The sequence below is a fragment of the Schistocerca serialis genome, chromosome 1, assembly GCF_023864345.2.
Source record: "Schistocerca serialis cubense isolate TAMUIC-IGC-003099 chromosome 1, iqSchSeri2.2, whole genome shotgun sequence".
NCBI classification, from domain to species: Eukaryota; Metazoa; Arthropoda; class Insecta; order Orthoptera; family Acrididae; genus Schistocerca; species Schistocerca serialis.
The window spans coordinates 888,191,863-888,219,432 of NC_064638.1; the positions used below are offsets into that span (position 1 = coordinate 888,191,863).

Here is a 27,570-nt window from a genome sequence, read left to right on the forward strand (position 1 = left end):
GACCGGACCTCAGCGACGCACGGATGCACGCCAAGACCGTAGGATCCTACGCAATGCCGTAGGGGACCACACCGCCACTTCCCAGCAAATTAGGGACACTGTTGCTCCTGAGGTATCGGCGAGGACCATTCGCAACCGTCTCCATGAAGCTGGGCTACGGTCCCGCACACCGTTAGGCCGTCTTCCGCTCACGCCCCAACATCGTGCAGCCCGCCTCCAGTGGTGTCGCGACAGGCGTGAATGGAGGGACGAATGGAGACGTGTCGTCTTCAGCGATGAGAGTCGCTTCTGCCTTGGTGCCAATGATGGTCGTATGCGTGTTTGGCGCCGTGCAGGTGAGCGCCACAATCAGGACTGCATACGACCGAGGCACACAGGGCCAACACCCGGCATCATGGTGTGGGGAGCGATCTCCTACACTGGCCGTACACCACTGGTGATTGTCGAGGGGACACTGAATAGTGCATGGTACATCCAAACCGTCATCGAACCCATCGTTCTACCATTCCTAGACCGGCAAGGGAACTTGCTGTTCCAACAGGACAATGCACGTCCGCATGTATCGCGTGCCACCCAACGTGCTCTAGAAGGTGTAAGTCAACTACCCTGGCCAGCAAGATCTCCGGATCTGTCCCCCATTCAGCATGTTTGGGACTGGATGAAGCGTCGTCTCACGCGGTCTGCACGTCCAGCACAAACACTGGTCCAACTGAGGCGGCAGGTGGAAATGGCATGGCAAGCCGTTCCACAGGACTACATCCAGCATCTCTACGATCGTCTCCATGGGAGAATAGCAGCCTGCATTGCTGCGAAAGGTGGATATACACTGTACTAGTGCCGACATTGTGCATGCTCTGTTGCCTGTGTCTATGTGCCTATGGTTCTGTCAGTGTGATCATGTGATGTATCTGACCCCAGGAATGTGTCAATAAAGTTTCCCCTTCCTGGGACAATGAATTCACGGTGTTCTTATTTCAATTTCCAGGAGTGTATCTCGAATACAAAAAGTCCTCCAAGCCATCAGTCATGTGAAACCAAACTAGTGGTTTTCTCACATGACATCCTGAAAGCCATGGATCAAGTCAGAGTTTCTTGACTGCCAACAGTATTTACCTCAAAATCACACATATGTTTATCATCAAACATACTGTCATGTTGGGTATCAAGAGAGATTTGCGACAGGACTGAGAATTTCTTGACAAGACGTCTTAGAAAATTTCTAGAATCTAGGGGAAAACCACATCCCCCTACATATCGCTCCCATGGGGATTGTGAAGACAAGGTAAGACTAATTACAGCACACAAGGAGACTTTTAAGCAAATATTCTTCTCACACTCCATACGTGAATGGAACGATGAAACGCCATAATAACTGGTACAGTGGGGTGTACCCTATTACATGGACTTCACAGTGGTTTGGAGAGCATAGTTCAAGATCAAACCCCACACCATCGCTGATGTCAAATCTTTTTTCCCGAAAAACCTTGACTTTAACGTCCCATTGCGTTCCGTCGACGGCGTGTGCAAATATCGCCATTAAATGCCATTTCACAATAGATGACAACGGAACAGAACAGAACGAAACGGAACGGAAAGTCAGGCGGCATCGTCATCATATTGTGGTATGTTCGCACTAGGTGGGACAGCAACTGGACGTCAATTCAATTAGCCCAGTACCGAAAAGTGAAAGTAAGGTTATCAGACACCACCGGTGAGATAAAAAAAAGTCAGAATACAGTATCACAAGTATGAAACTAGCAATGATAAATTTTATTAACGGCCATAAAAACCTCATAACGGATTTCCTTGATCAACTTTTTGTAACTGTTGAGAACAAAACGAACAGTTCAGAACAGCGATGTTTGTATACTAACGAACATATATAAACACAATCAAGTCGAATAACACTTGTGAGGGAATATAAACATGCCGTTTACCTCATCCATGGTGGTTTTACACTAAATAGTAAATAACGTCAGAAGCAACAGTATTTTTCTGCTCCAGTAGAGCTGACTTTTTGGATGTCAAATTGCTTCATTAATTTATGTTCTTATTTGTATACAATTTAATTGTCAGCTCTTTTGACTAATTGTATAAACCTACGGTCTTCCTTTTGCATGTATCAGGCCTCTCGTGTGTAAGGGCTCGCGATGTGAAAAAGTCAAGGTCGTCATAAAACAAGTTCAATGTTTCTCGGAAACAAAACGAAGTAATAATAAAAAAATACATAAAGACTAAGATGACGGAAAAGTACCAAATACACTTCTGTAAAACAAGTAAGCGAAAAGTAAATACGTCAACTTACGATGTTAGCGGCGACGATGCAATTTCCCTTAGCAATTTCAGCGTCATATTTTTCATACTGAGAAACTTTGACGTTGACGTGCTGTACCTTCCTGCCTCGTTTCGATCCTTTGACAGGCTGTGTGAATGTGGCCCTTTGGGATGTACTGTGGAACGTTTTGACATTCTGTTCCGCTCCGTTCTGTTCCGTCGAGTGTGAATCGATTCTTAATGGTGAAGTTGTAGAGTTTATCTTTGCTAAATGAAAGACTACTGTGTCATTTATAATCTTTGGAGGCGGTAACTTTTCCCGCGTAAATTGGTCATTGTTTGTGATATTGCTGTGTGTGGTGTAGTTTATTTTGACCAAATAGTGGGAATTATTGTTTTTGTTTTGCCATGGTAAGACGCCACATCCTGAACGATGCAGTTATTTATTACATTTTATCTGTTACATACGTGCTGTGATAAAAATTAATTTCTCCGCGTGACGACAAAAGTGAACACTCGTGGAAATAGCAGAAGTTTCGCATTGGATTTATTGCGTATCGATACTGATATTACTGCCGACGTATTAGTTGTTAGTAGATTTTTAACCTGTGATTCGTCAGAAACACCATTCGTTAGTATTAAATTCATTGATCGTTATGTATCAGTTGTATAGTTTTTAAAATGACTCGTGATGTAGAAATTTTGTTTGAAGTAATAGAGGTTTAAGTCAATAACTTGTAAGTGCCATCTGATGGGAAACCGGATTAGTGGTAGAGTTACGCAGTTGCTACGCGATGTTAAATGAAATTACATTTTCAGTTTGTCAGTTAATTGCCAGCCAAATACCTCATTGAGGACAAGTGAGGAGCAAACATTGGTGATGAATTGCATTGGAAGAGCATTTGTTCCACGGTACCCTATATATGAGTTTTTCCAGACCACTCTGGAAGCTCACATGTTCTTTGAGTAGTAAATTTAAGCGCATTACATGCGAATTCGTTGTGGAGTGGAAATTTCTGTGTGTAATTGCGGCAGAGAAGTTGCAAGAATCATTTATTGTGACCTGTTCTTACTATTACCTTTATCTAATATGTAAAGGCATCTAGTTGTAGTTAGTAGTTGAGTCACTTAATTTGTATGTAAATATGGGTTGTTCATAAACTATTGTGTTTCTTTCCCCAGAGTAATCCACCATCTGTTGTTCCACCATCACCTGGTGGCTCAGAAGATGGCTCAGACTTTGAAGGCCCATTTCGGATGCGCCCTTCTCGAGACGACGATATCCAGTCTCCCTTTACCCCGCATGATGCAAGTCGAGGGTAAGATCCACATGATGCCATGTAAAATAAATTATTTGATGCCAGAAGTTCCTAACCACACTCACTTGACTGAATCCAGTGTACCCCTCTGTGCATTAACTAAATTCTGTCATGTCACTCAACTTTGCCGTGAGCGTTTTTAACTTGATTGCTGACTGATTAACTACAGATAAATGGTAGCTAGAAGAAGATAAAAATGAACCACTGTTGGAGACTTCTTCGAGGAAATAGCAAATATTATCTTGAGCAAAGAACCATGTAGATTCAGTACCGTTGCGTCACTGTTTTTCGTACACCCCAAGAAGTTAGTGAGCATGCCACTGAAAGTCTTCATATTCCACAAGTGTTTATCTAATGTCATTAACTGATACTTTGTGGGGGATCGTGGGATATGGTTCAGATGTAGTGAGAATTTATGCCCTCCTGCGCCGTTGCTCATCAGTGGAGGGAGATGAGTGTTTTGTCTACTTGCATTGATGGTATGAACTGTTTTACTTGATAGCGAAATTTGTTTTGGCTGTACACAAATCAGGGCAATATGGAAATGTCCAATTTCAACTGTATGCTTTGTCACGTGACGTCATCAAAATGTCGGACATACCTATTTCCACCATATAGAATATTGTGACCTTAACATCCTTAAAAGCACCTGCAAACGAAGTTGTATATGACTCCAAATATTTCAGTCCAGCAATAAAATGAAATTTTATGGGATAACCACATGAAGTAGAGGGTATGGCGGGGGCACGCTAAATGCACAACAGTAAGATGACTGCCGTATGGTACACACTAAACTGAAAAATAACTCACATGAAATCCTTGTGAATAAAATGAAAGATATGTATACAAAAAACACACACAATTGGAATTGATTGATTTGATCTAAACAGCTCAACCAAAGGCAGCGATACCAAAACCCCCTTCCCTCCATAAAAACTAACAAAAGAAAAAAGTCTTGCAAAGGGGTCGACAGAAGCGTCCGATCCCGCGCATCAGCTTTGACCCATGACGTAAGGGTGTTGTCGTGTGTGACATCATGACAGCGCGGAGTTTGGTTTGTGGGTGTGGCGTGTTTGTAGATGTCATTATGTTGTGGTTTGTTGTGCTCTCTGGTGGTATGTTCAGGGTTTTCGTTTGTGTGGTGTAATGGGCTCAGTTTGCTTTTGCTCATTAGCCAGAATTGTTAGAGTGTCGGCTGTGTTTGCAGTGGAATTCGTTTCAGTGAGTTAACGATTTTGTGTGAAGGTTAATTTAGTGTTGTTTGCTGTACATTGTGTGGTAATTATAGTAAAATTAATCGGTTGTTGTTTTTGTTCAGGGATGGATATGACGGATAAAATTAACAGTGCGCAGGTCAACGGAAGTATTCGATCCGAATGTGGGGCTGTGTATGTTGATATTGGTATCGGGAGATGTTTTTGAGCTATATAGGCTAAGGAAAGTGTTTGATCCTAATTTATGGGATCAGGAGCTGCTGTTGAGCTATGTAGGTCAAGGGAAGTGTCCGATTCCAGATGATATTGTGTTTACTGGTATTTCAGGAGTTTTGTGATGTCGTTTTTTTTTCGTCGTTTTGTATGGGGGCGGGTGTCTAAATTTGTTTATATTTACTTTGCCCCCACCCAAAACCACCCCATTTCCCGCGCTTGTCCCGTTAGTGTCATTAGGCTTTTTGTGGAAAGTGTGTGTGTTTGTTTTTCGACGTATTTTCGTCCTCATAATGTGTACGTACCGACTTTATACGAGCCATATTGAAATCGTGGTTTATGGTCGTTTCCGCCATATTTGTGACGTCATGGGTCAAAGCAGACGGGCGGGATCGGACGCTTCCGTATTTCCCTTGCAAAGTTCACTTGATATATACCAAACAAAGCCAATCATAGCAGTAACCTACAACTGGTGGTGTTATAGCTTAGGGATTATTAATGAATAATATTACATCATCAGTGATAAAATTGTGTATTTTAATTGCCATGTTTTGGAGCTACAGCTCCATTTGCAAGGTCTGTCTGGCCGTATTTGGTGTTATATCAGATTTTCACCTAACGGTAATAGAACGACTCATTTGTTAGATTTTGCGAGATAAAATACAAATCAGGTGGGATTGATGAGAGAATGCTAGATCGGACTTACTGTTATCCCCACCTACATAATTGTAAATCCAGTACTCATGTAATACTTTCATAACATGTTAAATAGTTTCAAAATGTGAATGCAGATGTCGAAGTCGCTCATCAATGCAAAAGATGAAAATTATGTGGACAAATGCAAGTTTTGGTAAAATATTACTGGATTTTCTCGCTTTTTTCCTCATTAATCCCACTTGAGGTGTAGTTCATATCAATAAATCTAACACTTCTGTCTTTCTGTTACTATTAGGAAAAGACTGAAGCAGGTGTAACACCCTGTACAGCCATAAAGTCCTCGAAAATGGAGTTGTAGCTTCAAATTGTGTTGTCAGCAATTGAAAGATTAAGATTTTTGATTGATGGTGAAACCTTATTAATTAATGTTCTTGTGAACACAGTATACAAACAAAATCTTAAGAATATGTCATACTTTCACCTACTTCAAAATGGTACAGTGTTGGAGATCTCTAACAGCAGGCAATTTCAGTTAAATGTGATGCATGATGCTGCGCTCACACTTCTAAATGTCATCAATTGCCTGTTTGGTGTAGCCTAATTGAGGGAAGCAGAGAACTAGCCTTATAGACTGCAGTGCTATAGGAACTGATATAGGCATGCATATTCAAATACAGAGTTATGTATCAGGCAGAATACGGTGCTGCGGTTGGTAACACCTATACAAGACAACAAGTGTATGGTGCAGTTGTTAGATTGGTTACTGCTGCTACAACGGCAGGTTATCAAAATTTAAGTGAGTTTCAGTGTGGTGTTATATTTGGTGCGTGAGTGATGGGACACAGCATCTCCGAGGTAACGATGAAGTGGAGTTTCCCCACACTACCATTTCACAAGTGTGCTGTGAATGTCAGGAATCCGGTAAAACATCAAATGTTTGACATCGCTGTGGCCAGAAAAATATCCTGCAAAGGCGGGACCAGTGACGACTAAAGAGAATCATTCAGCGTAACAAGTGCAACCCTTCTGCAAATTACTGCAGATTCCAATTCTGGGCCATCAACTAGTGTCAGCATGCGAGCCATTCAACAAACATCATCGATATGAGCTTTCGGAGCCAAAGGCCCACTTGTGTACCTTTGATGACTGCTTGACACAAGCTTTACGCCTCCCCTGGGCCCATCAACTTAGACATTGGACTGTTGGTGGCTGGAAACTCATCCAAGTCTCGTTTCAAATTGTATCGAGCAGATGGACATGGACGTGTACGGGTATGGGTACAACCTCACGAATTGATGGACTCTGCATGTCAGCAGGGGACTGTTCAAGATGGTGGAGGCTCTGAAATGGTGTTGGGTGTGTGCAGTTGGAGTGATATGAGACCGCTGATTCATCTAGATATGACCCTGGCAGGTGACACATACATAAGCATCCTGTCTAATACCTGCATTCAGTCATGTCCATTGTGCATTCTGACGGACTTGGGCAATTCCGGAAGAATAGTGTGACACCCCTCACTCTAGAATTGCTACGGAGTGGCTTCGGGAACACTCTTCTGAGTTTAAACACTTCTGCTGGCCACCAAACTGCCCAGACATTAACATTATTGAGTGTATTTGGGATGCCTTGCAACATGCTTTTCAAAAGAGTTCTCCATCCCCACATACTTTTATGGATTTATGGACAGGGTGACAGGATTTATGGTGTCAGTTCCCTCCAGCACTGTTTCAGACTTTGGTCGAGTCTGTGCCACATCATGTTGCTGTGTGATTGCGGAGGCCCTACACAATATTAGGCAGATGTACCATTTTCTTTGGCTCTTCAGTGTAGCTATGCGTTATTTCAATTTTTTTGTAACAAAATAATAAGGAAATTGCATGTTAATCGAGGTGAGGAAACTTAGCAGTTTTCAAGAAAGAAGAGTTTTAACAATAAAATACACTACTTCAGTATTACAACGATTATAATGCAGATGTTGAGATAGTTCATTTGTGAAAATACATGGTTTTGAGCCCATACAATTGTATTGGTTTGAGGTTTCTATAGCAATATGCATGTATGGTTTTTGCCACCTTGTGGATTTTGTGTATGAGGACTGTGGCATATGGATAAGTATCAGATCCATAAGCACTATTTTTTAAATTTCTTATTCACTTTGTGTCTTGACTCTGAAGTCAATCATCTTCTTTTGCTTTCCACGGTATGTGTCTCATCAGCAAGAGAATGGTTGGGTGTCTTGTCAACAAGAGAATAGTTGGGAGTGTTATCAAGAACTGTTGTTGTTGGTGTAGCTACATAACAAGCAAACGGTTTTCGTAGACTGATTGTACAGGGGAGTCCCTTGGCTAAGAGAACTAGGACCATCATTTCCACTGAATAAAATTTGATGAACTTTCTTTCTGGTGTCATTCAGCATTACACTACAGACAATAGTAATATGTAGTTTCTTTGTTGTTGAGGGAGGACTAAAAGCTGTGAAGGAATTAGAGGCTGAGGCTCGTGAGATAAAGTGTGAACCCTGCAACTATAAGAACTGAAAAGCAAAATTTCATTTTGCACTGAGAGATAACACTCGACAACAAATTGCCTGAAACTACAGCATAGTACAAACAGGAAGTGTCATGGTGGGAAATGATGGGTGGTTGCTTGGACTGCAGGTTTCCTAAGAATGGTTGAATGTGCTCTGTGCCTTCCTCACACACCTCACCCCCGCCCCCCCACATCCCCCCCCCCCCCCCCCCCCACTAATCTTTTCACAGCTTTCAGTCCTAAAGTAATTTTGAGCAGCCAAATAGAAATAAGTGCTGCTGTTCCTTGCCAAACTATGAAAATCAAGCTGGCATGGGTCTCTTGCATGTTACATTGTTGCTCCTTCAACAATAAAACTACATATTGATAACGTAGGAAAAGACAAATTGCTACTTACTGTAAAGAAGATACATCAAGTTGCAGGCAGGCACAATTAAATATGTACCTGTCTGCAACTTGGCATTTCTTCTTTACAATAAGCAACAATTTGTCTTTTCCTACACCGATGATATTCCTACCTGGAATTTCGATTGTTTTGAGATTGTGTGTTGATTACTTACAAGTAATCCAAACAAAATGACAAGCGATATGTTGTAAAGCAGTAGATATGATGGTTCTTCTGCAAAGTTGGACCAAACAGCAACCTTGGTTGATTAGCAAGCTTCATACAACTATTCACATAATCCTAACAGAGTATTGCAAATTGTACATAGCAAGATGTAGGCCTATTTCATTATATTTTAAGAATGAACCGTAACTGTTCACTGGTACAAATTGTCTTCTGCAAGCATATTGTCCATCCCCTTAGCCAAGTGATTAGCACATCTGACTGCCATGCAGTCAATTACAGGCTGGACTGGAGATTTTCTCCACTTGGGGACTGTGTATTGGGTTGTTCTCATTGTCATTTCATCATCATTGGCATGCAAGTCGCCTAATGTTGTGTCAACAGAAGAGACTTGCAACTCGGTGGCTGAACTTCCACAAGTGTAGACTCCCGGCCGTCAATGCCACCACAAGCATCTTAACATATTGCTGGCATTTGATTCATGGGTATAAAGCATAATTCTCTGCCTAATGTTTGTCTTCCACCCCTGGAGATTTCATCAGAGGCATTAATACTGAAATCATAGGTAGATAATTATGCCTTGGATCATGTCCTTATGTCCATAAATCTATTCTTATCAATATTGCAAACATTGGCATGAAAGCCTGCATTGCATGATCATAGTAATGCAGTTGGTTTTTCAAAAAAAGTTCTTAGAATATATGTCCAAGAGAATTTACTGCATGTTATTTCACAAATGATCCTTACAGTTCTGAAACAGGTGAGATATTCTACACTTAAATTGCATGTTCGTAACAGAGAAGGTAGTCTCAGGCAAACTTTTTTCCTCCAGGAGCAGGGTGAGAAGTATTGTGCAGGCTACTATGACATATGAGAAGCCACAGTGATGACGTAAAAAATGCAGAAGCCAACCAGCCCTGTGTGGACAGTGGTGGCCGAATGCAGCCAGTGATGCAATTCTTGAGAAGAATGCTTACGAGGAGATTGGAAAGACATTGGTTGGAAGTAAAGAGGAAAAAATATTTGATTGACCAAACCAGCTAACTGATTGTATCATAGTTTCACTCAGTCAATCACGCAGTAACATTGCCTTCATCAGTATGTAACGCCCTCACAATGACAAGTGTCATGATCTTTGTTTTTGTCTCATTGGTACATAATGTACAAGCCACTGTGTTCTCTGTTCTGATAATGATGAGAACTTTTATGAATGTCTTGGTTTTAATAAAACCATTATATTGCCCTAGTGGGATGCTGTGAGACTGGGAATATTTGTGGTGTTTTATACTAACAAAGTGTTTTCGTTTTGAATTTATCACTTTTTCTCATTAGATGCAACTGAAGCCGGTCTCCGCGACATACTTTTGAGTGAGGTGGCATAGTGGTAAGACGCTGGGCCTGCATTTCTGAAGGGGCACATGCCAAACAGTTCTTTTGAAAGAATGTGAGCAATTTCTTTCCATATACTTGTACAAACCTACCATCCACCTTTTCTGCAATAATTTCATTGTCAATGGGGCATTTAATTCCCTTTCATCCTAGACATGGAAGTACAATGCGTTGGTGGGTGAATATGCAAGCAGTAGGAACCAATAGTTCAGAAATAATGTGATTATTGTTGTAGCCATGTCATTTGTGTGAGTGTGGGTGGATGTTTTTATTTTTTTAAATCCCCTTTATAGAAATATCCATCCATTTAAAAATCATCTGTAATTTAATAATTATCCAATGAAATTTATTTGTTAAATGTATTTGCATGGGATGGGAATAGAATATTTGTCTACTCTTTTATATTTAATTGATTTTCAGGTCAGGGGCAAGTGATGAGGAAAGTGATGGAGAGGAGCTCTTTGGAGACAATATGGAGAAGTAAGTTTTTAGACTTTTTTTATTATACTTCAGTTTTGAGAAAATACCTCTTTTGCTGATCTTAATGTAACATGTGTAAGTAGAAGCTTTGTTTTGGGACAAGTGACATTGAAATGGTTTTGCTTGCAGTGATTATCGTGCAATACCAAAGCTGGATCGATATGCAGATGAAGGCCTGGATGATTTTGACTACGATCCAATATCAATGGCAGATCGTTTGGCGGCTGAAATTACAATGAAAAGACGTGAACGAGAAGCAGATGCTCGCCGAGATGACTTTCATCTTATTTATGGTATGTCGGTGCCTCTTTGTTGTGAAAGTTTGTCAAGTGGCCTGTCACGCAAATGTGTTATTCTGTTTGTTATCTCTACTTTAGCGTACTCTGCACTTACCTGTTACTTAACCTGCCTATGCTACTAATAATCTAATGTAATCCTGAGTCCTACATGACGTTCCCTTCAATATTACAGTGATGCTTGACTTGGAATAAAGAGCTTTTGGGCCAGTTCTCACGTAGAAGATATTTTGACAACTTGTCATGAGTAGAGACTAAAACTGATATTCCTTACTGTGTTTCATACAGATTCAGATATGTCACCCCTAATAGACCCTACCATAGATTTTTTTTACATCAGAAACATTGAACTTAATAGTACCACTTGAACCTTACAACAGTTGTGTCATCAAAGGTGTGAACAGAAATCACCCACTGAAATCCACTATGTGCTAGAACAACAATTATATTTATTCTCATGATGTCACATGCAAACTTCCACCTTTCAGCCTAATGTATATGTCGAGCTGTGCTGCACATTATTGTTTCACACCAACCTAAATTCCAGAAAATGTAGGAACCATATAAATAGTCAGTGTTTTACTTATGTTTGTGCTCATGTGACATTTCATATTATCTTACGGGTGCCAAAGCTGGTATCCATTATCAGTCAGTTCAGCCAACCTGTAAATTTTACATTTGAATTAATGATAAATCAGCCTGCCACATGTTTAAGGGACTAAAGGTAAAGGATACATTAGAAATAAGTCTGTAGGAAACACTGCTCAGAATGCGAAGGGTATATAGTAGTGAGAGATGTGTTGTTGGAAGTGTATTATATTGCCATTTTATTATAATTCCATGAGATGTTAAGATGTACACTGTGGATTAATTGCCATAAAGTTCAAGAACAATGAATTTATAGTTGTGGTACAAAGCACAACTATTGTAACTTTTAACCTGTTTGTTATTTTCCTGTTTGTGATTGAAAGAAAAGATTATGATGGGTTTCAATTATGAGATAATGTAGGTCACCAACTGGAAAATCTCAGGTGTGTTGGAATGCTAGAATTATCAGTTTGTGAGGATATTGTTTCACAAATTATTCAGGATTTTTGGAAATAAATATTTTGGTGCCTGTCGATGCAGCATTGATGTTAGCGTAAAAACTAATTGTGAAAGTCTGTGACCTTTTTGTCAGCAGTTAAGCAACATATATACAACAGAGATGTTAGTTTGTTGGCTTTCCATGTATCTGGAATTAGCCCAGACAGTCATGATTTTCTAGTGCTATCCAGGGCTGCAAAAAGTATGGGTTTGAGGATTTTATGACTGACATGGATTTTTCTTTTCATTTTAGACCTGTGTTTTTGACATAATATTTCTAATCATTGTCTTACTGCCATGCCTGTCTCAGCCAAGCTTGCAGCAAATGCTCACATTGACATATCTGTCTGTTTCACCACAACTTTTCAGTTAGTCATTTGGCAACACAACAGGGGCATTGTGTGTGTCATTTTCATGTGTGAAGTAACTCTCGACAAGTTTATCATTTTAGATGTATTCATTTTTTCTCTCATTGTTTTGTTTAGCAGTAGGCAAAAGAAAGTAAAGTGTGTGTTTGAGGTTAGCCAGCAACAGGAATACAAATTTTTGAAAATTTGTAATAATAGTAAAAATGAACAGATATGTTGTTGTTGTTGTTGTTGTTGTGGTCTTCAGTCCTGAGACTGGTTTGATACAGCTCTCCATGCTACCCTATCCTGTGCAAGCTTCTTCATCTCCCAGTACCTGCTGCAGCCTACATCCTTCTGAATCTGCTTAGTGTATTCATCTCTTGGTCTCCCTCTACGATTTTTACCCTCCATGCTGCCCTCCAGTACTACATTGGTGATCCCTTGATGCCTCAGAACATGTCCTACCAACCGATCCCTTCTTCTAGTCAAGTTATGCCACAAACGTCTCTTCTCCCCAATTCTATTCAATACCTCCTCATTAGTTACGTGATCTACCAATCTAATTTTCAGCATTCTTCTGTAGCACCACATTTCAATAGCTTTTATTCTCTTCTTGTCTAAACTATTTATCGTCCATGTTTCACTTCCACACATGGCTACACTCCATACAAATACTTTCAGAAGCGACTTCCTGACACTGAAATCAATACTCGATGTTAACAAATTTCTCTTCTTCAGAAACACTTTCCTTGTCATTGCCAGTCTACATTTTATACCCTCTCTACTTCGACCATCATCAGTTATTTTGCTCCCCAAATAGCAAAACTCCTTTACTACTTTTAAGTGTCTCATTGCCTAATCTAATTCCCTCAGCATCACCCAACTTAATTCGACTACATTCCATTATCCTCGTTCTGCTTTTGTTGATGTTCATCTTATACCCTCCTTTCAAGACACTGTCCATTCCGTTCAACTGCTCTTCGAAGTCCTTTGCTGTCTCTGACAGAATTACAATGTCATCTGCGAACCTCAACGATTTTATTTCTTCTCCATGGGCTTTAAGGGGAGTTGGAATGCCCTATCTCGCCAATGTTAAATTTGCTAACTTTGTGTACCTTTTTCTTTGGAACTATTATCTTCAGAACTTTGAAATTCTGGCAGAGGTTTTCAGCATATATTGTGAGCCCACTGAACTAGAACCAATGTTTTCTTTTTGTTGGTATAGTATTTATGAATTTTTTACCATTAAGCCATTTTTTATTGGAAAAAGTATAACATAAACTTCCCTAGTTCAGAGAATAAGCCAGTTCTTGTCATGATTCTAGTTCAGTGGCCTCTTTGAACTGTTTTGCAGCATTTCTGAAAATTTGAATGTTGTTGGTTGAGTGGTTTATGAGATAAAGGTACATGTAACACTAAAAATGTCAAATGCCAGAAAATGCGATTAAAGTAATTTATTATGAAAATTCACAAATACCTTTTATTCTATTATCAAAAGTGTCCAGCAGAGTAATCAGGGTCATCTTCTAGTTCTTCTTCTTCACCTAGAAGCTTTCTTCTCCTTGCTGCCCTTGCTTTTTTTGTATTAAATTCAGCTGCATACTGAGCCTTCCTTACTCGCACGCTGTCCAGAAGCTGAAGACCTCTGATGGTGTTGATACCAGGAGCAATGCCGAGCCTTGCCATGACCTTTAGCCTACCCATATGACCATCATTGAATGAAATAACAGCATCACTGACTCCCCATTTCAATGTTTTTATCCCAACAAATACATTCTTAGGTACACGAGTCCAAATGAGGTTGTTGAACGACTCGTTTTGATTCTGGGTACAACCATGAAGACATTTTCGCAGAAGATCAGGATGCCCCAAGTCTCTATATATTGGTTTAATTACTTCCATAACAGCCAATGGAATATAATTTTTATGGTGATAAGGATCCCCAGTAGCTTGAGATTTTCTATAATTGCACCATGACAGAGGACCATCTGGACAAGCAAAATGTTGAGGATTATCATCAGTTGATGATCGATGTAAATATGTGGCCCATACAGCTTGTCTCATTTCCTGCAAATTATTTGCATTATTTCTTATTGCCATACCATAGTATTGTTGTAATTCATTTATAATTTTATCTGACAGGCGACCTCTAATGGTTTTACCATCTGACAAAATTTTGTCCTTCAGATTCTGTTTCAGTTTCCTTAGACGAGTGCCCATTCGTTTCTGAACATGACCGACACATTCTAGTTTAGTTATTGTCTTATTGACATATGGCATGGATTCTGTAACACTTTTGTATGCCTTGGAGTCCCCATCTCCAAGGAATTTTGTGTAAAATACTCCCCGTTCTTTTTCTGATCTGCTAAACATTTTCACAGCAGCGGCAGCCTCCATGCCTCCACTCGTACCTTCATAATTCTTGCTACATATGTGAGCTGCTTCTATCTTACCAGATGCACAATGGTAACAATGTTTAGTGAGCACTTCATAGTCCAAAACTTTACCGCTGTCCACACTAGTAACAGTAGCAACAGCATTTTTGGATGTGTGACCCCTTTTCTGCCAGGTTCCATCAAAAGCAACAGGGATATCTGGGTTTCCTTCATTTATATATTTTGCTTCACTGGCAGCAGCTTTCATTGATAAATCTGCTACAGACTGAACAGCATCTCCTATCACTTCAGTGTAATTGTCAATTTTAGCAGGTGGAGGTGGAAGATTCATTATGGCACAAAATGTTTGAGCAGCAGTATGTCCTTTACCAATTGCTCTCATTGCATACATTAGCCTGATATTACTCTCAAACAAATTGCTACTGCATGTTTTAGAGCTCCAAAAACAGGTCTCATTTTCACAACTGGCACAAACTATAGCAATTTTGCAGGAAAGTCCTATAGATTTTGTTATGTTCATATCAAAAGAACCTCCACAAAGATTACAACACAAACATTTCTTCATAAACTCAGTAAAAACAGGAAAGTCGACTAAAACATATTGTTCATTAGAAGCTTCATCTGTAATTTCACTTGCACAGTTTGATAACTTCTTTTTTGATGCACTGGTGGGCGTGTCTCCTTCACACATCTCAGCTGTACAAACGTCAGAACTTTCACCAGCATCAACAGGTGCTGAAGCAGAATCACTTGAACAAACGTTATTTGTAAATCTATTACCGCGAAACTTTCGCTTTTTAAATAATGATGCACTCCTAGGCATCGTAGAAACTACGCACTCACCACTGAAAGTCAAAACAAGACAGATAACAAACTCCAAATGAGCGACAAACTAAACTCGAGGCTCAAAACAAACACTCACAGATCAAAAACTGAACAATAAACACAGCTAGTCGTAAAAACAATGGTACCTATGGAAGGATCAAAGATTCTACAACTGAAGAGTGAAATCCACAGCCTTCTATATGTAATGTTTTCGGAAATGCGAAGATTTAAATGTGTACAAATCACAAGATGGGTAACTTTGCTGGGCGCACATGTAATTTTGAAAAATTAAATAAAAATACTTCCAATTGGAATTTCTTAACAAATTTTGCACCATTTTAAGCAGAAAATTTCAAATTAAGTTATAAGGTTAAAAACTGAAAATGTGAATTTTTTCCATTTTCCGGCATTCCAACTCCCCTTAATTCCTACTCCAAATTTTTCTTTTGTTTCCTTTACTGCTTGCTCAATATACAGATTGATTAGCATCAGGGAGAGGCTACAACCTTGTCTCACTCCCTTCCCAACCACTGCTTCCCTTTCATGTCCCTTGACCCTTATAGCTGCAATCTGCTTTCTGTACAAATTGTAAATAGCCTTTTGCTCCCTGTATTTTAGCCCTGCCACATTCAGAATTTGAAAGAGAGTATTCCAGTCAACATTGTCAAAAGCTTTCTTAAGTCTACGAATGTTAGAAACGTACGTTTGCCTTTCCTTAATCTTTCTTCTAAGATAAGTCATGGGGCAGTATTGCCTCATGTGTTCCAACATTTCTACGGAATCCAAACTGATCTTCCCCGAGGTCGGCTTGTACCAGTTTTTCCATTTGTCTGTATAGAATTCCCGTTAGTATTTTGCAGCTGTGACTTATTAAACTGATAGTTCGGTAATTTTCACATCTGTCAACACCTGCTTTCTTTGGGATTGGAATTATTATATTCTTCTTAAAGTCTGAGGGTATTTCACCTGTCTCATACATCTTTCTCACCAGATGGTAGAGTTTTGTCAGGACTGGCTCTCCCAAGGCCGTCAGTAGTTCCAATGGAATGTTGTCTACTCCCAGGGCGTTGTTTGGACTCAGGTCTTTCAGTGCTCTGTCAAACTCTTCACGCAGTATTGTACCTCCCATTTCATCTTCATCTACATCCTCTTCCATTTCCATAATATTGTCCTCAAGAACATCGCCCCTGTATAGACCCTCTATATACTCCTTCCACCTTTCAGCTTTCCCTTCTTTGCTTAGAACTGGGTTTCCATCTGAGCTCTTGATATTCATGCAAGTGGTTCTCTTTTATCCAAAGGTCTTTTTAATTTTCCTGTAGGCAGTATCTATCTTACCCCTCGTGAGATAAGCCTCTACATCCTTACATTTGTCCTCTAGCCATCCCTGCTTAGCCATCTTGCACTTCCTGTCGATCTCATTTTTGAGACGTTTGTATTCCTTTTTGCCTGGTTCATTTATTGCGTTTTTATATTTTCTCCTTTCATCAATTAAATTCAGTATCTCTTCTGTTACCCAAGGATTTCTACTAGCCCTCGTCTTTTTACCTACTTGATCCTTTGCTGCCTTCACTACGTCACCCCTCAGATCTACCCATTCTTGTTCTACTGTATTTCTTTCCCCCATTCCTGTCAGTTGTTCCCTTAGGCTCTCCCTGAAGTTCCCTTATGCTCTCCCTGAAACTCTGTACAACCTCTGGTTTAGTCAGTTTATATAGGTCCCATCTCCTTAAATTCCCACCTTTTTGCAGTTTCTTCAGTTTTAGTCTTCAGTTCATAACCAGTAGATTGTGGTCAGAGTCCACATCTGCCCCTGGAAATGTCTTACAATTTAAAATCTGGTTCCTAAATATCTGTCTTACCATTATATAATCTATCTGAAACCTTCTAGTATCTCCAGGGTTCTTCCATGTATACAGACGTCTTTCATGATTCTTGAACCAAGTGTTAGCTATGATTAAGTTATGCTACATGCAAAATTCTACCAGGCAGCTTCTTCTTTTATTTCTTCTCCGCAGTCCATATTCACCTACTACGTTCCCTTCTCTTCCTTTTCCTACTGTCGAATTCCAGTCACCCATGACTATTAAATTTTCGTCTCCCTTCATTACCTGAATAATTTCGTTTATCTCATCATACATTTCATCAATTTCTTCGTCATCTGCAGAGGTAGTTGTCATATAAACCTGTACTACTGTAGTAGGCGTGGGCTTCGTGTCTATCTTGGCCACAATAATGCGTTCACTATGCTGTTTGTAGTAGCTTACCCGTACTCCTATTTTTTTATTCATTATTAAACCTACTCCTGCATTACCCTTATTTGATTTTGTATTTATAACCCTGTATTCACCTGGCCAAAAGTCTTGTTCCTCCTGCCACCGAACTTCACTAATTCCCACTATATCCAAATTTAACCTATCCATTTCCCTTTTTAAATTTTCTAACTAACCTGCCCTTTTAAGGGATCTGACATTCCACACTCCGATCCGTAGAACGCCAGTTTTCTTTCTCTTGATAACGACATCCTCCTGAGTAGTCCCCGCCCGGAGATCAGAATGGGGGACTATTTTACCTCCGGAATATTTTACCCAAGAGGACGCCATCATCATTTAATCATACAGTAAAGCTGCATGCCCTCGGGAAAATTTATGACTGTAGTTTCCCCATGCTTTCAGCTGTTCGCAGTACTACAACAGCAAGGCCATTCTGGTTAGTGTTACAGGGCCAGATCAGTCAATCATCCAGACTGTTGCCCCTGCAACTACTGAAGAGGCTGCTGCCCCTCTTCAGGAACCACACGTTTGTCTGGCCTCTCAACAGATACCCCTCTGTTGTGGTTGCACCTACGGTTCGGCTATCTGTGTCGTTGAGGCACGCAAGCCTCCCCACCAACGGCAAGGTCCATGGTTCATTGGGGGTGGGGGAGACCGATATATAGCACATTATTTACAGTAGAATTTTCTGTTACTCGGAAAGGAAAGGGCGAAGTCAGCTTATGAACAGCTAAACACTGGAGTGCTATCAGTGCTACTGGTTCACCACACATAAGAGATAATTTTAAAGTGAAAGGTGGGAATAACAGTGTTCACGAATGTGCTGCTAAAGAGGTGGTATTTTGAGACTACACTGCTAGGCACAAACTCATTTTCATGACGTCAGCCGACACATCTGAATTGTTTAAAAAGTTACACGACCCAAAATCTTCATCTGATAGAACAAAATATCAGGCAATTACTGTTAACAGTATTTCGCTGTTTGTATTTGATAATGTTTTACACTCTTTGGAAAGCATTAATTATATAACAATAACAGTGTTGAGCTCTAACAGAACTGAAGTAAAATCTGTTCCGATTGTTGTAAGATGTGTCAGTGGAGAGAAAGGAATCTAAGTTAAACTTTTAAATTTCGATGAAGTGTCTGGTGAAATTTCTCAGTGGAAAAATAACACACTTGAAGAAAAGTTGGTTTGTTATGCTGCTAATAACACTAATTTTAATGGTGTGAAGGGAAAGGGGAATGAAAACAAGTTCAGAAAAGTTATTTGGAGGACTGCGAATTTGTGGTAACTGATAACAAACAAGTATTAGCTTAGTACCACAAGGTTCTGTAGTTTGTTACCTGCAATATAATTATTTCCATTTTTGATTGCCTAAAATCATGTGAAAAATAACCAAAATCATAATTTGATTTTTGAAATTCTATAAATTTGGGTACGGTGGTCTACAATTAGTTAATAAGGTAGTTCTGAAACTGGAAGCTAAATGTATTGCACCAACAGCAGCATTTCAGGCATATTCTGAATTAATTGATTGGTTTTAAGGGGAAAAAACCACAACCCTGTAGCACCTTCTGCCAAAGAATTACTATTTATTCTAAAAGAAAGTAATTATTCTCGGGAACAGAAATCAGGCTATATACACTCCAGGAAAAACCCTGGAATTTTTTCATCTGGGGGATAACTGGGGAAAGCGTAGGAATTTTTCATTGTTTTAGTTTTCAGTTAAAGTTTTATAATATTGACTGGTAAGAGCTGATACTGTACCAAAGAATATTACTGTTTCCCACTACTGCAGAGTAGTACTGCAGCAGTAAAACAGATGAGAGAAAATAAATACATAAAACTTAAGTTGCAAGGGAAATCTGCCATTTACAGCAACAAAATATGCTGCACATAAAGCTCTGCCAGCTACAAAATTTGTCAAAGGCTTTAGCACGTCTATGTAACACATCATAACAAACTTGCTTTAAATTGGTGTGACGTCACAACTATTTTCATTATGTATGTATGAGCAGTTGGTAGCAGGCTCTTGTGCATGCGCAATTGAGTCGCGTATGAGCAGTACCTTCTCCTGCTTCTCGTCACTGAAGTGTGGCTGTTAGTTGCATTGGCAGTAGCATCAAACAGCCAAATGCTGCCTGGAAAAATTTTTATGGCATGCCCAAGCTGCAAGATTTGTGCATGCGCTGAGCAGTCTGGGTTGTAGTGGGAGGGGATACTCTCTACATGACCCATGTTTACGTATAGTGATTTTGCTGTTTCCTCTTCATTTACAGCTTTCGTGTCAAATAAAAACAAAATGGATTTCTGTGGCTGGGAGCAATCAAGTGAATTAAAATACATCCACCTAGTTACAGAAGGCTAAAATATGTTACTAGTTTCAATTTTGTGATCTTATTTTATTTCCATATTTTTGTATGTCAGGCAGTAATTGCCTTTCAGAAAAATCAAGTTTTTATTTGGTTTGCTAAAGAAATTTGGCTTTTATTAATCTTTTCTACTGAGGCAGTCAATTTACTTGAAAACAAGTGTTTCATTCCACACTATTGACTCTTTTTCAACTGTTCACTGAATTTCAAGTTAATGTTTTCCTGGCACATATGGCAGTATGCCTTAATAAAGAACCATACATGAGATAATACATTACTGTACTCCAAGAAAGTTAACAACCTAAAAACCACACTGAAAAGCTTAGTATCAGGTTGCAGCCTACTTCATTATGAATCTGGATATATGAGTGTACACTTTAAGCCAAAATGTGCATTGCGGTATGGTTTATGAAATTCCATTACTCTTTTAGTATCATCTGATGTCGTATTTCCTTTATGACGTAATGTAAGATCTTTTAATGCTTTATACATATGACTATATGGTTTTCTATGACGTCATAGCTGCGCACATGCAGAACGCGTGTCCACATGTCTTCTGGTGGTCACTAGCAACAGCTGAAACGAACGTATTTCTAATACATTGTGGGAAAATGTTGCTAACGGTGACTTGAAAAACATTAACTTTCAAAGTAAATTCCCTTTTACACAAGATGAATTATATTATTTGTGAGAATGTGCGATGATTTTCATAAACCACAGATCGTTTGACTCTCATTTGAAAGTTAACTCTTTGAGGACCAGCCACTAAGAAGAATTTCAAGCCCAGAAGACCGGAAATTTATGTCGTTCCTTAAAATTGTATTGGCACATTTGTGTTACGTATTTTAAAGTGTAACACACACAAAAAGACCAATATTATATGTGAAAGCTAGTTTTTCTTGTAGCTACACTATGTGTATTAATTTAAACCAGTAACTTTTTCTATTTGTGTGTTTGCACTGCTTAACAGTGATATTGCTACTGGCTGACATCATCACGTGTCGTATACTCTGAGTATCTGCTGTCATTGGCTGGTGAGATCATGTCACGTGAGCCGTGATTGACTTTCAAAAATGCAACGCAAATCTCGATTTCAATGCTTTGGAAACTAATCTGCTGTGTTTGGTGGAATTCGAATTTGTACTTTCGTAATATGAAAATATGCAGTGCACATGATGTTGCGCATCAAAGATCTTTTGTATATTTCTGTTTTCTAAAGCACCAAGAAGTTCTACGCTGGCATATAAAACCTTAACCATTCAAAGGATTGATTAAGTTTTACAGTTCTGAGAGCAAGTATGCTGCATTTAACAAGGAAAAAGTGTATTTTTAACCAGGAAAAATCCAGGAAACTTTTTTCTTGTTTGTGTATACACCCTGAGAAATTCTTCTCAAGCATAAGCAATTATTATAACCCTAGTATCCAATAATTAGATTTGTGGAGGACCAGTTTTAATGAAGTTTGTAAATTTCAGTAGATTAATTTATGAACTGAAATTGCATAGTCTGACTTAGAAGAGAGTGAAAATGTTGTTAATGAAATTATAGAAGATCCCATAAATACTGATGAACTATTTGATGAATGTTCATTGTTGAACAAAGTAATTTAGAACAAAGGGATAGGTTGTGGTTAAAGTTCTGAAAAAGAACCAGGTACTATTGATGAGAGGTGGAGAGCAGTTTTCAGGTGTTTCAAAAGACCGATTTTTCATATTGCGGTATCTCAAAAATGGTTCAGTATGCAGTGTATATATCTGAGACATCAGCTCCAGTTGAAGGATTCCATCAATTATGGGGAACATTTGGTCTGCAGAGAGGAGTGGACTTACCGTAGTGGTAAACATCTGGTAAAAGTTGAAATTAATCAGGAACTTCCCAGTTGTCTAATGAAAACAAACAAACCATTTCTGACAAAGTCTTATCTAGGGAAAAACATACCTGAAGAATTAAAGTACAATGTTTGAGTAAACTCTTAAGACTTCAAGAAATTTGAAAAATATGCTCTGTATTGGACCCAAAAAAATATGGTAAGCCTATTATTTTCATTTATACTTTAAACAGACCTTTCATTAGTACTTGTGCTCATGAACATTTGTTGCACAATTTTGTGCTACAGTCTGGTTCATAATAGATGAATTTATGAATTTGGTGGTGGTGGTGGTGGTGTGTGCGTGGGAGGGGGGGGGTGCTTTTTACAGGATACTTGTTTTCACTGGGCTGTTGATGAGCTATAACTGGTATAGTTCAGTGTCAATTTTTAGTTGGCCGATTTCTCTGTATGCCAACACCATTTGATATTTCTGAACATCTATTTTTTTACATTGTGTTCATTATTCAACGATTTGGATAACATACATGAGTGGCTTCAATAGTGTATCATAAATAATGACAACACTTTATCACTGTTGTTGTATAAAGTCCAAAGTGACTTTTAAACCCTTAACATAATACCCTGAGCTATTTTGTTTGTATTATTTTGGCAGAAACTTAAAATCCAAAGTATACTCAGGCTGCTTAAGAACAGACCATAAACCTTCTTATATCTGCTTCTGCACTGATAGTTTTATGTTAAGCCAATACAGAATATATGATACTAGATTTGGATAACATACATGAGTGGCTTCAATAGTGTATCATAAATAATGACATCCAGGCTACAAATCCTGGATGTCATGTTTTGGTTGAGATAGTTGTTACGAGATATTGTCTTCACTGTGTGCATCTTTGGATACTTGACAACAAAATGCACACTTTCAGACTCTCCTGTATTGTTTAGGCAATGCTTTCAGAAAAGGATGGCTATATAGAGACTGAAAGTGATGACAGTTTGTCAGTTGAATGACAAGTGCTTGTAAGTGGTATAAGATAAATATATCCACTTTGCTCCAGGAAGTTCCTCCAAACCATTGTGAAATGCATGATTAGACCTAATAGCTACACAGAAACTAAAAAGAATGACTTCAAGTTTTTGGATATTTTAGTCAAAGTCCAGTGCAGGAATATACTTGGGATTTTGTTATTGGAGATCTTCAAAATTTTGTAATTAATTATTTTGAGCTTTAAAAGCTCTCTATTTTGTATCTATGTGTCATTAATTCATTCTAGGATGTTTTTCATTAATAAACAAAATCTTACCTTCTGGAACATAATTTGAAAAATATATGACATACCGTATTTACTCGAGTCTAAGCCGCACTTTTTATCCGGTTTTTGTAATCCAAAAAACCGCCTGCGGCTTAGAATCAGAGTGCAAAGTAAGCAGAAGTTCTAAAAAATGTTGGTAGGTGCCGCCACAACTAACTTCTGCCATCGAATATATGTAGCGCTACAACAGGCATGTCTTGCAGACACAAAGATAAATACTGGCGCCAAAACCTCTTCGTCAGTAAATAAATTAAAAAAAAAAAAATGGTGGAAAACGAGCTTTTTTTCTCCGCTCCGATTTTCGACCATTGCACTTTCATACATTATCCAACGAAGTAAATAGAAATTTCGTATTGTTCATCTTCTAGCAGCATTTCAATGTACTACGAAAATCCGACTGGCAAGACTGTTTGGAGTGTTTGTCAATATGGGAAACTTTACGTCCTGAATTTTTTCGTACCTGTGAGAAGAGATGGTTGCTACTAGGAACTTTTATGAATTGTGAATCACATGCAGTATTCTCTTCACCATAAGAATAATACGAATATAAACATTTTGCCATGTATTCTTTCGTGTTTGCTGCTGTCTTGTTTAAATCCTGTCTGCCTAATAACCAACGAAACTAGAGCGAGAGCACAGCAATCGCGGAAGAATGCACAAATCATGTCATGTTTATATTCGTATTATTCTTATGCCTAATAGTGATACACCGAGCGAGGTGGCGCAGTGGTTAGCACACTGGACTCGCATTCGGAAGGACGACGGTTCAATCCCGTCTCCGGCCATCCTGATTTAGGTTTTCCGTGATTTCCCTAAATCGCTTCAGGCAAATGCCGGGATGGTTCCTTTGAGAGGGAACGGCCGATTTCCTTCCCCATCCTTCCATCAGCCGAGCTTGCGCTCCGTCTCTAATGACCTCGTTGTCGACGGGACGTTAAACACTAATATCCTCCTCCTCCTCCTAATAGTGATACAGTCAGAAACGAAGCACGGCAATTGACTAGATTTTTAAATCTAAGATGACTCTAATTTCTGTGCAGAATATAATGTACTAAAGAGGCGTCTGCAAAGATTTTCAAACGGAGAAAAATGTTCGCTAAACTCTCGTTCAGATCATCTTCCATCATATGCAGTCTATTATTTGGTTCTTGTTGATCATTATCAAAGAAAGCAGCAGTGTAAGTAACGGCGCACAAGAGCAAGCCATTATCAGAATGCGACAAACAATGCGTGACACAGTACAGTAATGCATTTTCAGCTTAGAGTGACGTAAACACATAACGGCACTTATCAGATCAAAGAAAAATAAGCAATCAATTCAAACCAGACGAAGCACGTGAAAAAGGAAGGGTACCCGTATAAATACGGACGGAGCGCCTGACGCATAGCAATGGCTTCCTGGTAAAGCTTAACTGCTAAGCTTACGACTCGAACCAAACTACTGTAGCTGTATCGTCATTCGTTCGACCTCAATTGTGTCTCGTATCATAATGGACCAACTTAGTTTCGATTTGGAGGTGCGGCCTAAAACTTTTATCTCCCCTTGAATTTCGAGTCTCAAATTTCAGGTGCGGCTTAGAATCGGGAAAATTTTTTTCCTTGATTTCGAGTCTCATTTTTCAGGTGCGGCTTAGATTCGAGTGCGGTTTAGATTCGAGTAAATACGGTAAACTAGTAACCTGAGTAATGAGTATAAATTGGTAACACGTGAACACTTGGTTTAATGTAAGTAGTGATCTTACAAAATTGTATATCTGTTTATTGTATAGTGTAAAAACGATGCCAATAACATTAATTCTGAACATTTGTTTGAAAAACTCATATTACGAATAAGGTTTTGTTTTTGTAAAGAAAGTTGAAGCACATAATTGTTTTTAGTTACTTTAAAACTCTCAGCAAGAGTAATTCGATATATCCCATTTATGCTTTTTCAGATCCAAGTGATGATGAAGATGCGCCTACAAAGAGGAAAAGGAGATTGGCAGAGAAGTCTGCTGCTGGGGAGCTTGGAGAAGATGAAGTAAGAATCAGCATCTTAAGCAACCCAATGTCGGGTACTTATTTGCCTCAGATGGAACTTTAAATTTTTATTATAAAACTTATAATTCCTTTCAGATGATTGAATCCTTGGAAAACCTTGAGGATACTAAAGGACATCCAATTAGAGAATGGGTCTGTATGTTAGGTCCACGAACTGAAATAATGAACCGTTTCAGGCATTTTTTGCGGACATATACTAACAAAAAAGGTCAAGCAGTGTATAAAGACCGAATTCGTCGCATGTGCGAATACAATCAATCCAGCTTTGTTGTTGACTTCCCACATCTAGCATTCAAAGAACAAGTGCTGGCATTTTTCCTTCCTGATGCTCCAATAGAAATGCTGAAAATATTTGATGAAGTAGCTACAGAGTTGGTGTTTAACATATTTCCAAGTTACGGGAGAGTTACAAGTGAAATTCATGTCAGAATTGCGGAACTTCCACTTAAAGAAGAGATACGTTCATTGAGGTAAGTATGTAAATCACAATGAAATTATACTTAGTTGTGGACTGTTATTGTTTTTACAAATAGGCCAATTTTTGTCACAGGAAAGTGCATCTAAATCAGCTGGTCCGTACTAGAGGTGTGGTTTCAACAACTACTGGTGTTCTGCCACAGTTATCACTTGTCAAATATGACTGTAACAAGTGTGGCTGTGTGTTGGGTCCATTTGTACAGAATCAAAGTGAAGATCTTAAACCTGGATCATGTCCAGAATGTCAAAGCAGAGGGCCTTTCATGGTGAGCATTGATTTTAATTATTAACCATCTACAAGAAATTTGGATGCGTCTTTATAATATTGGATTATTTGAAATAACTATTGAGCAGATTTGACTTGCAGATCAAACATTCTCACTAATTCAGTTTTGACTGAAATTTTGTATTTCTTCAAATGTAAGTGAACTGTTTATCATAACAGTAATATGGTATGTATCAAATTGGATGATTGCAGTATATTTAGTTTGGTCAGATATGTGGCCATTTGTATATTGCTACCCTTTCTATTCTGCGTCTTGCTTCATTCACAGCATCTTACTTCATTTACTTAATATTCCTATCATGTTTACTGGATATGTGATTGTCCTCTTATAACATTGTCGTGTGTCTCTTCTGTATAAGGTGTTACATTGATAACAACTCGAAACACAGCCCAACATATCAAAAGTGATCAGCTACATCGATACTTTGCAAGGCACTGTACGGTGTGTAGCGGGGGGGTACCCAGTACCATTGTTAGTCATTTCCTTTCGTGCTTCACTCCCAAATAGAGCGAGGGAAAAACGATTGTCTATATGCCTCTGCACGAGCCCTAATTTCTCATATTGTATCTTCGGCATCCTTATGCGCAATGTATGTTGGCGGCAGTAGGATCGTTTGACAGTCAGCTTCAAATGCCAGTTCTCTGAATTTTGTTAATAGTGTTTCTCGAAAAGAATGTCGTCTCCCCTCCAGGAATTCCCATTTGAGTTCCCAAAACATCTCCGTAACACTTGTGTTGTTCAAACCTACCTGTAACAAATCTAGTGGCTCACCTCTGAATAGCTTCAGTGTCTTCCTTCAGTTTGACCTGGTATGAATCACAAACACTCGAGTACTACTCAGGAATAGGTCACACCAGCATTCTCTTTGCCGTCTCCTTTACAGGTTAACCAATCTTTCCTAAAATTCTCCCAATAAACTGAAGTCCATTTGCCTTCCCTACCACGGTTGTCACATGCGTGTTCCATTTCATATTGCTTTGCAATGTTACACCCAGTTATTTAAACATCTTGGCTGTGTCAAGCTTGTCACTAGTAATACTGTATCCTAACATTATAGGTTTGTTCTTCCTACTCATCCACATTAACTTAATATTTTTGCACATTTAGATCTAGCTGCCATTCATCAAACTGAGCCGAAATTTTGTCTAAGTCGGCTTGTATCTTCCTACAGTTGCTCAAATTTGGCACCTTACCATACACCACATCATCATCAGCAAAGAACCACAGATTGGTGCCCAGCCTGTCTGCAAAATCACTAATGTATATAGAGAATAGCAGCAGCCCTATTACACTGGGGCACTACTGACAATACCATTGTCTGATGAACACTCACTGTCCAGGGCAGTATATTGGGTTCTATTACTTAAGAAGTCTTCAAG

At 39.0% G+C, this 27,570-nt stretch overlaps 1 protein-coding gene across 1 annotated transcript in view; it reads left to right on the plus strand.

Annotated features, from left to right (window-relative positions):
- The first annotated feature begins 2,567 nt into the window (after positions 1–2,567).
- The window catches only part of LOC126411268 (DNA replication licensing factor Mcm2), a 50,420-nt gene continuing 25,417 nt past the window's right edge, over positions 2,568–27,570 (plus strand). Inside the window, exons 1-7 of the mRNA XM_050081352.1 lie at positions 2,568–2,685; positions 3,457–3,593; positions 10,584–10,643; positions 10,773–10,936; positions 25,322–25,407; positions 25,503–25,897; positions 25,978–26,170. Of these exons, the coding sequence (XP_049937309.1) occupies positions 2,683–2,685; positions 3,457–3,593; positions 10,584–10,643; positions 10,773–10,936; positions 25,322–25,407; positions 25,503–25,897; positions 25,978–26,170 (1,038 nt within the window). The 5' untranslated portion in view covers positions 2,568–2,682. The remainder of the gene's footprint in view (positions 2,686–3,456; positions 3,594–10,583; positions 10,644–10,772; positions 10,937–25,321; positions 25,408–25,502; positions 25,898–25,977; positions 26,171–27,570) is intronic.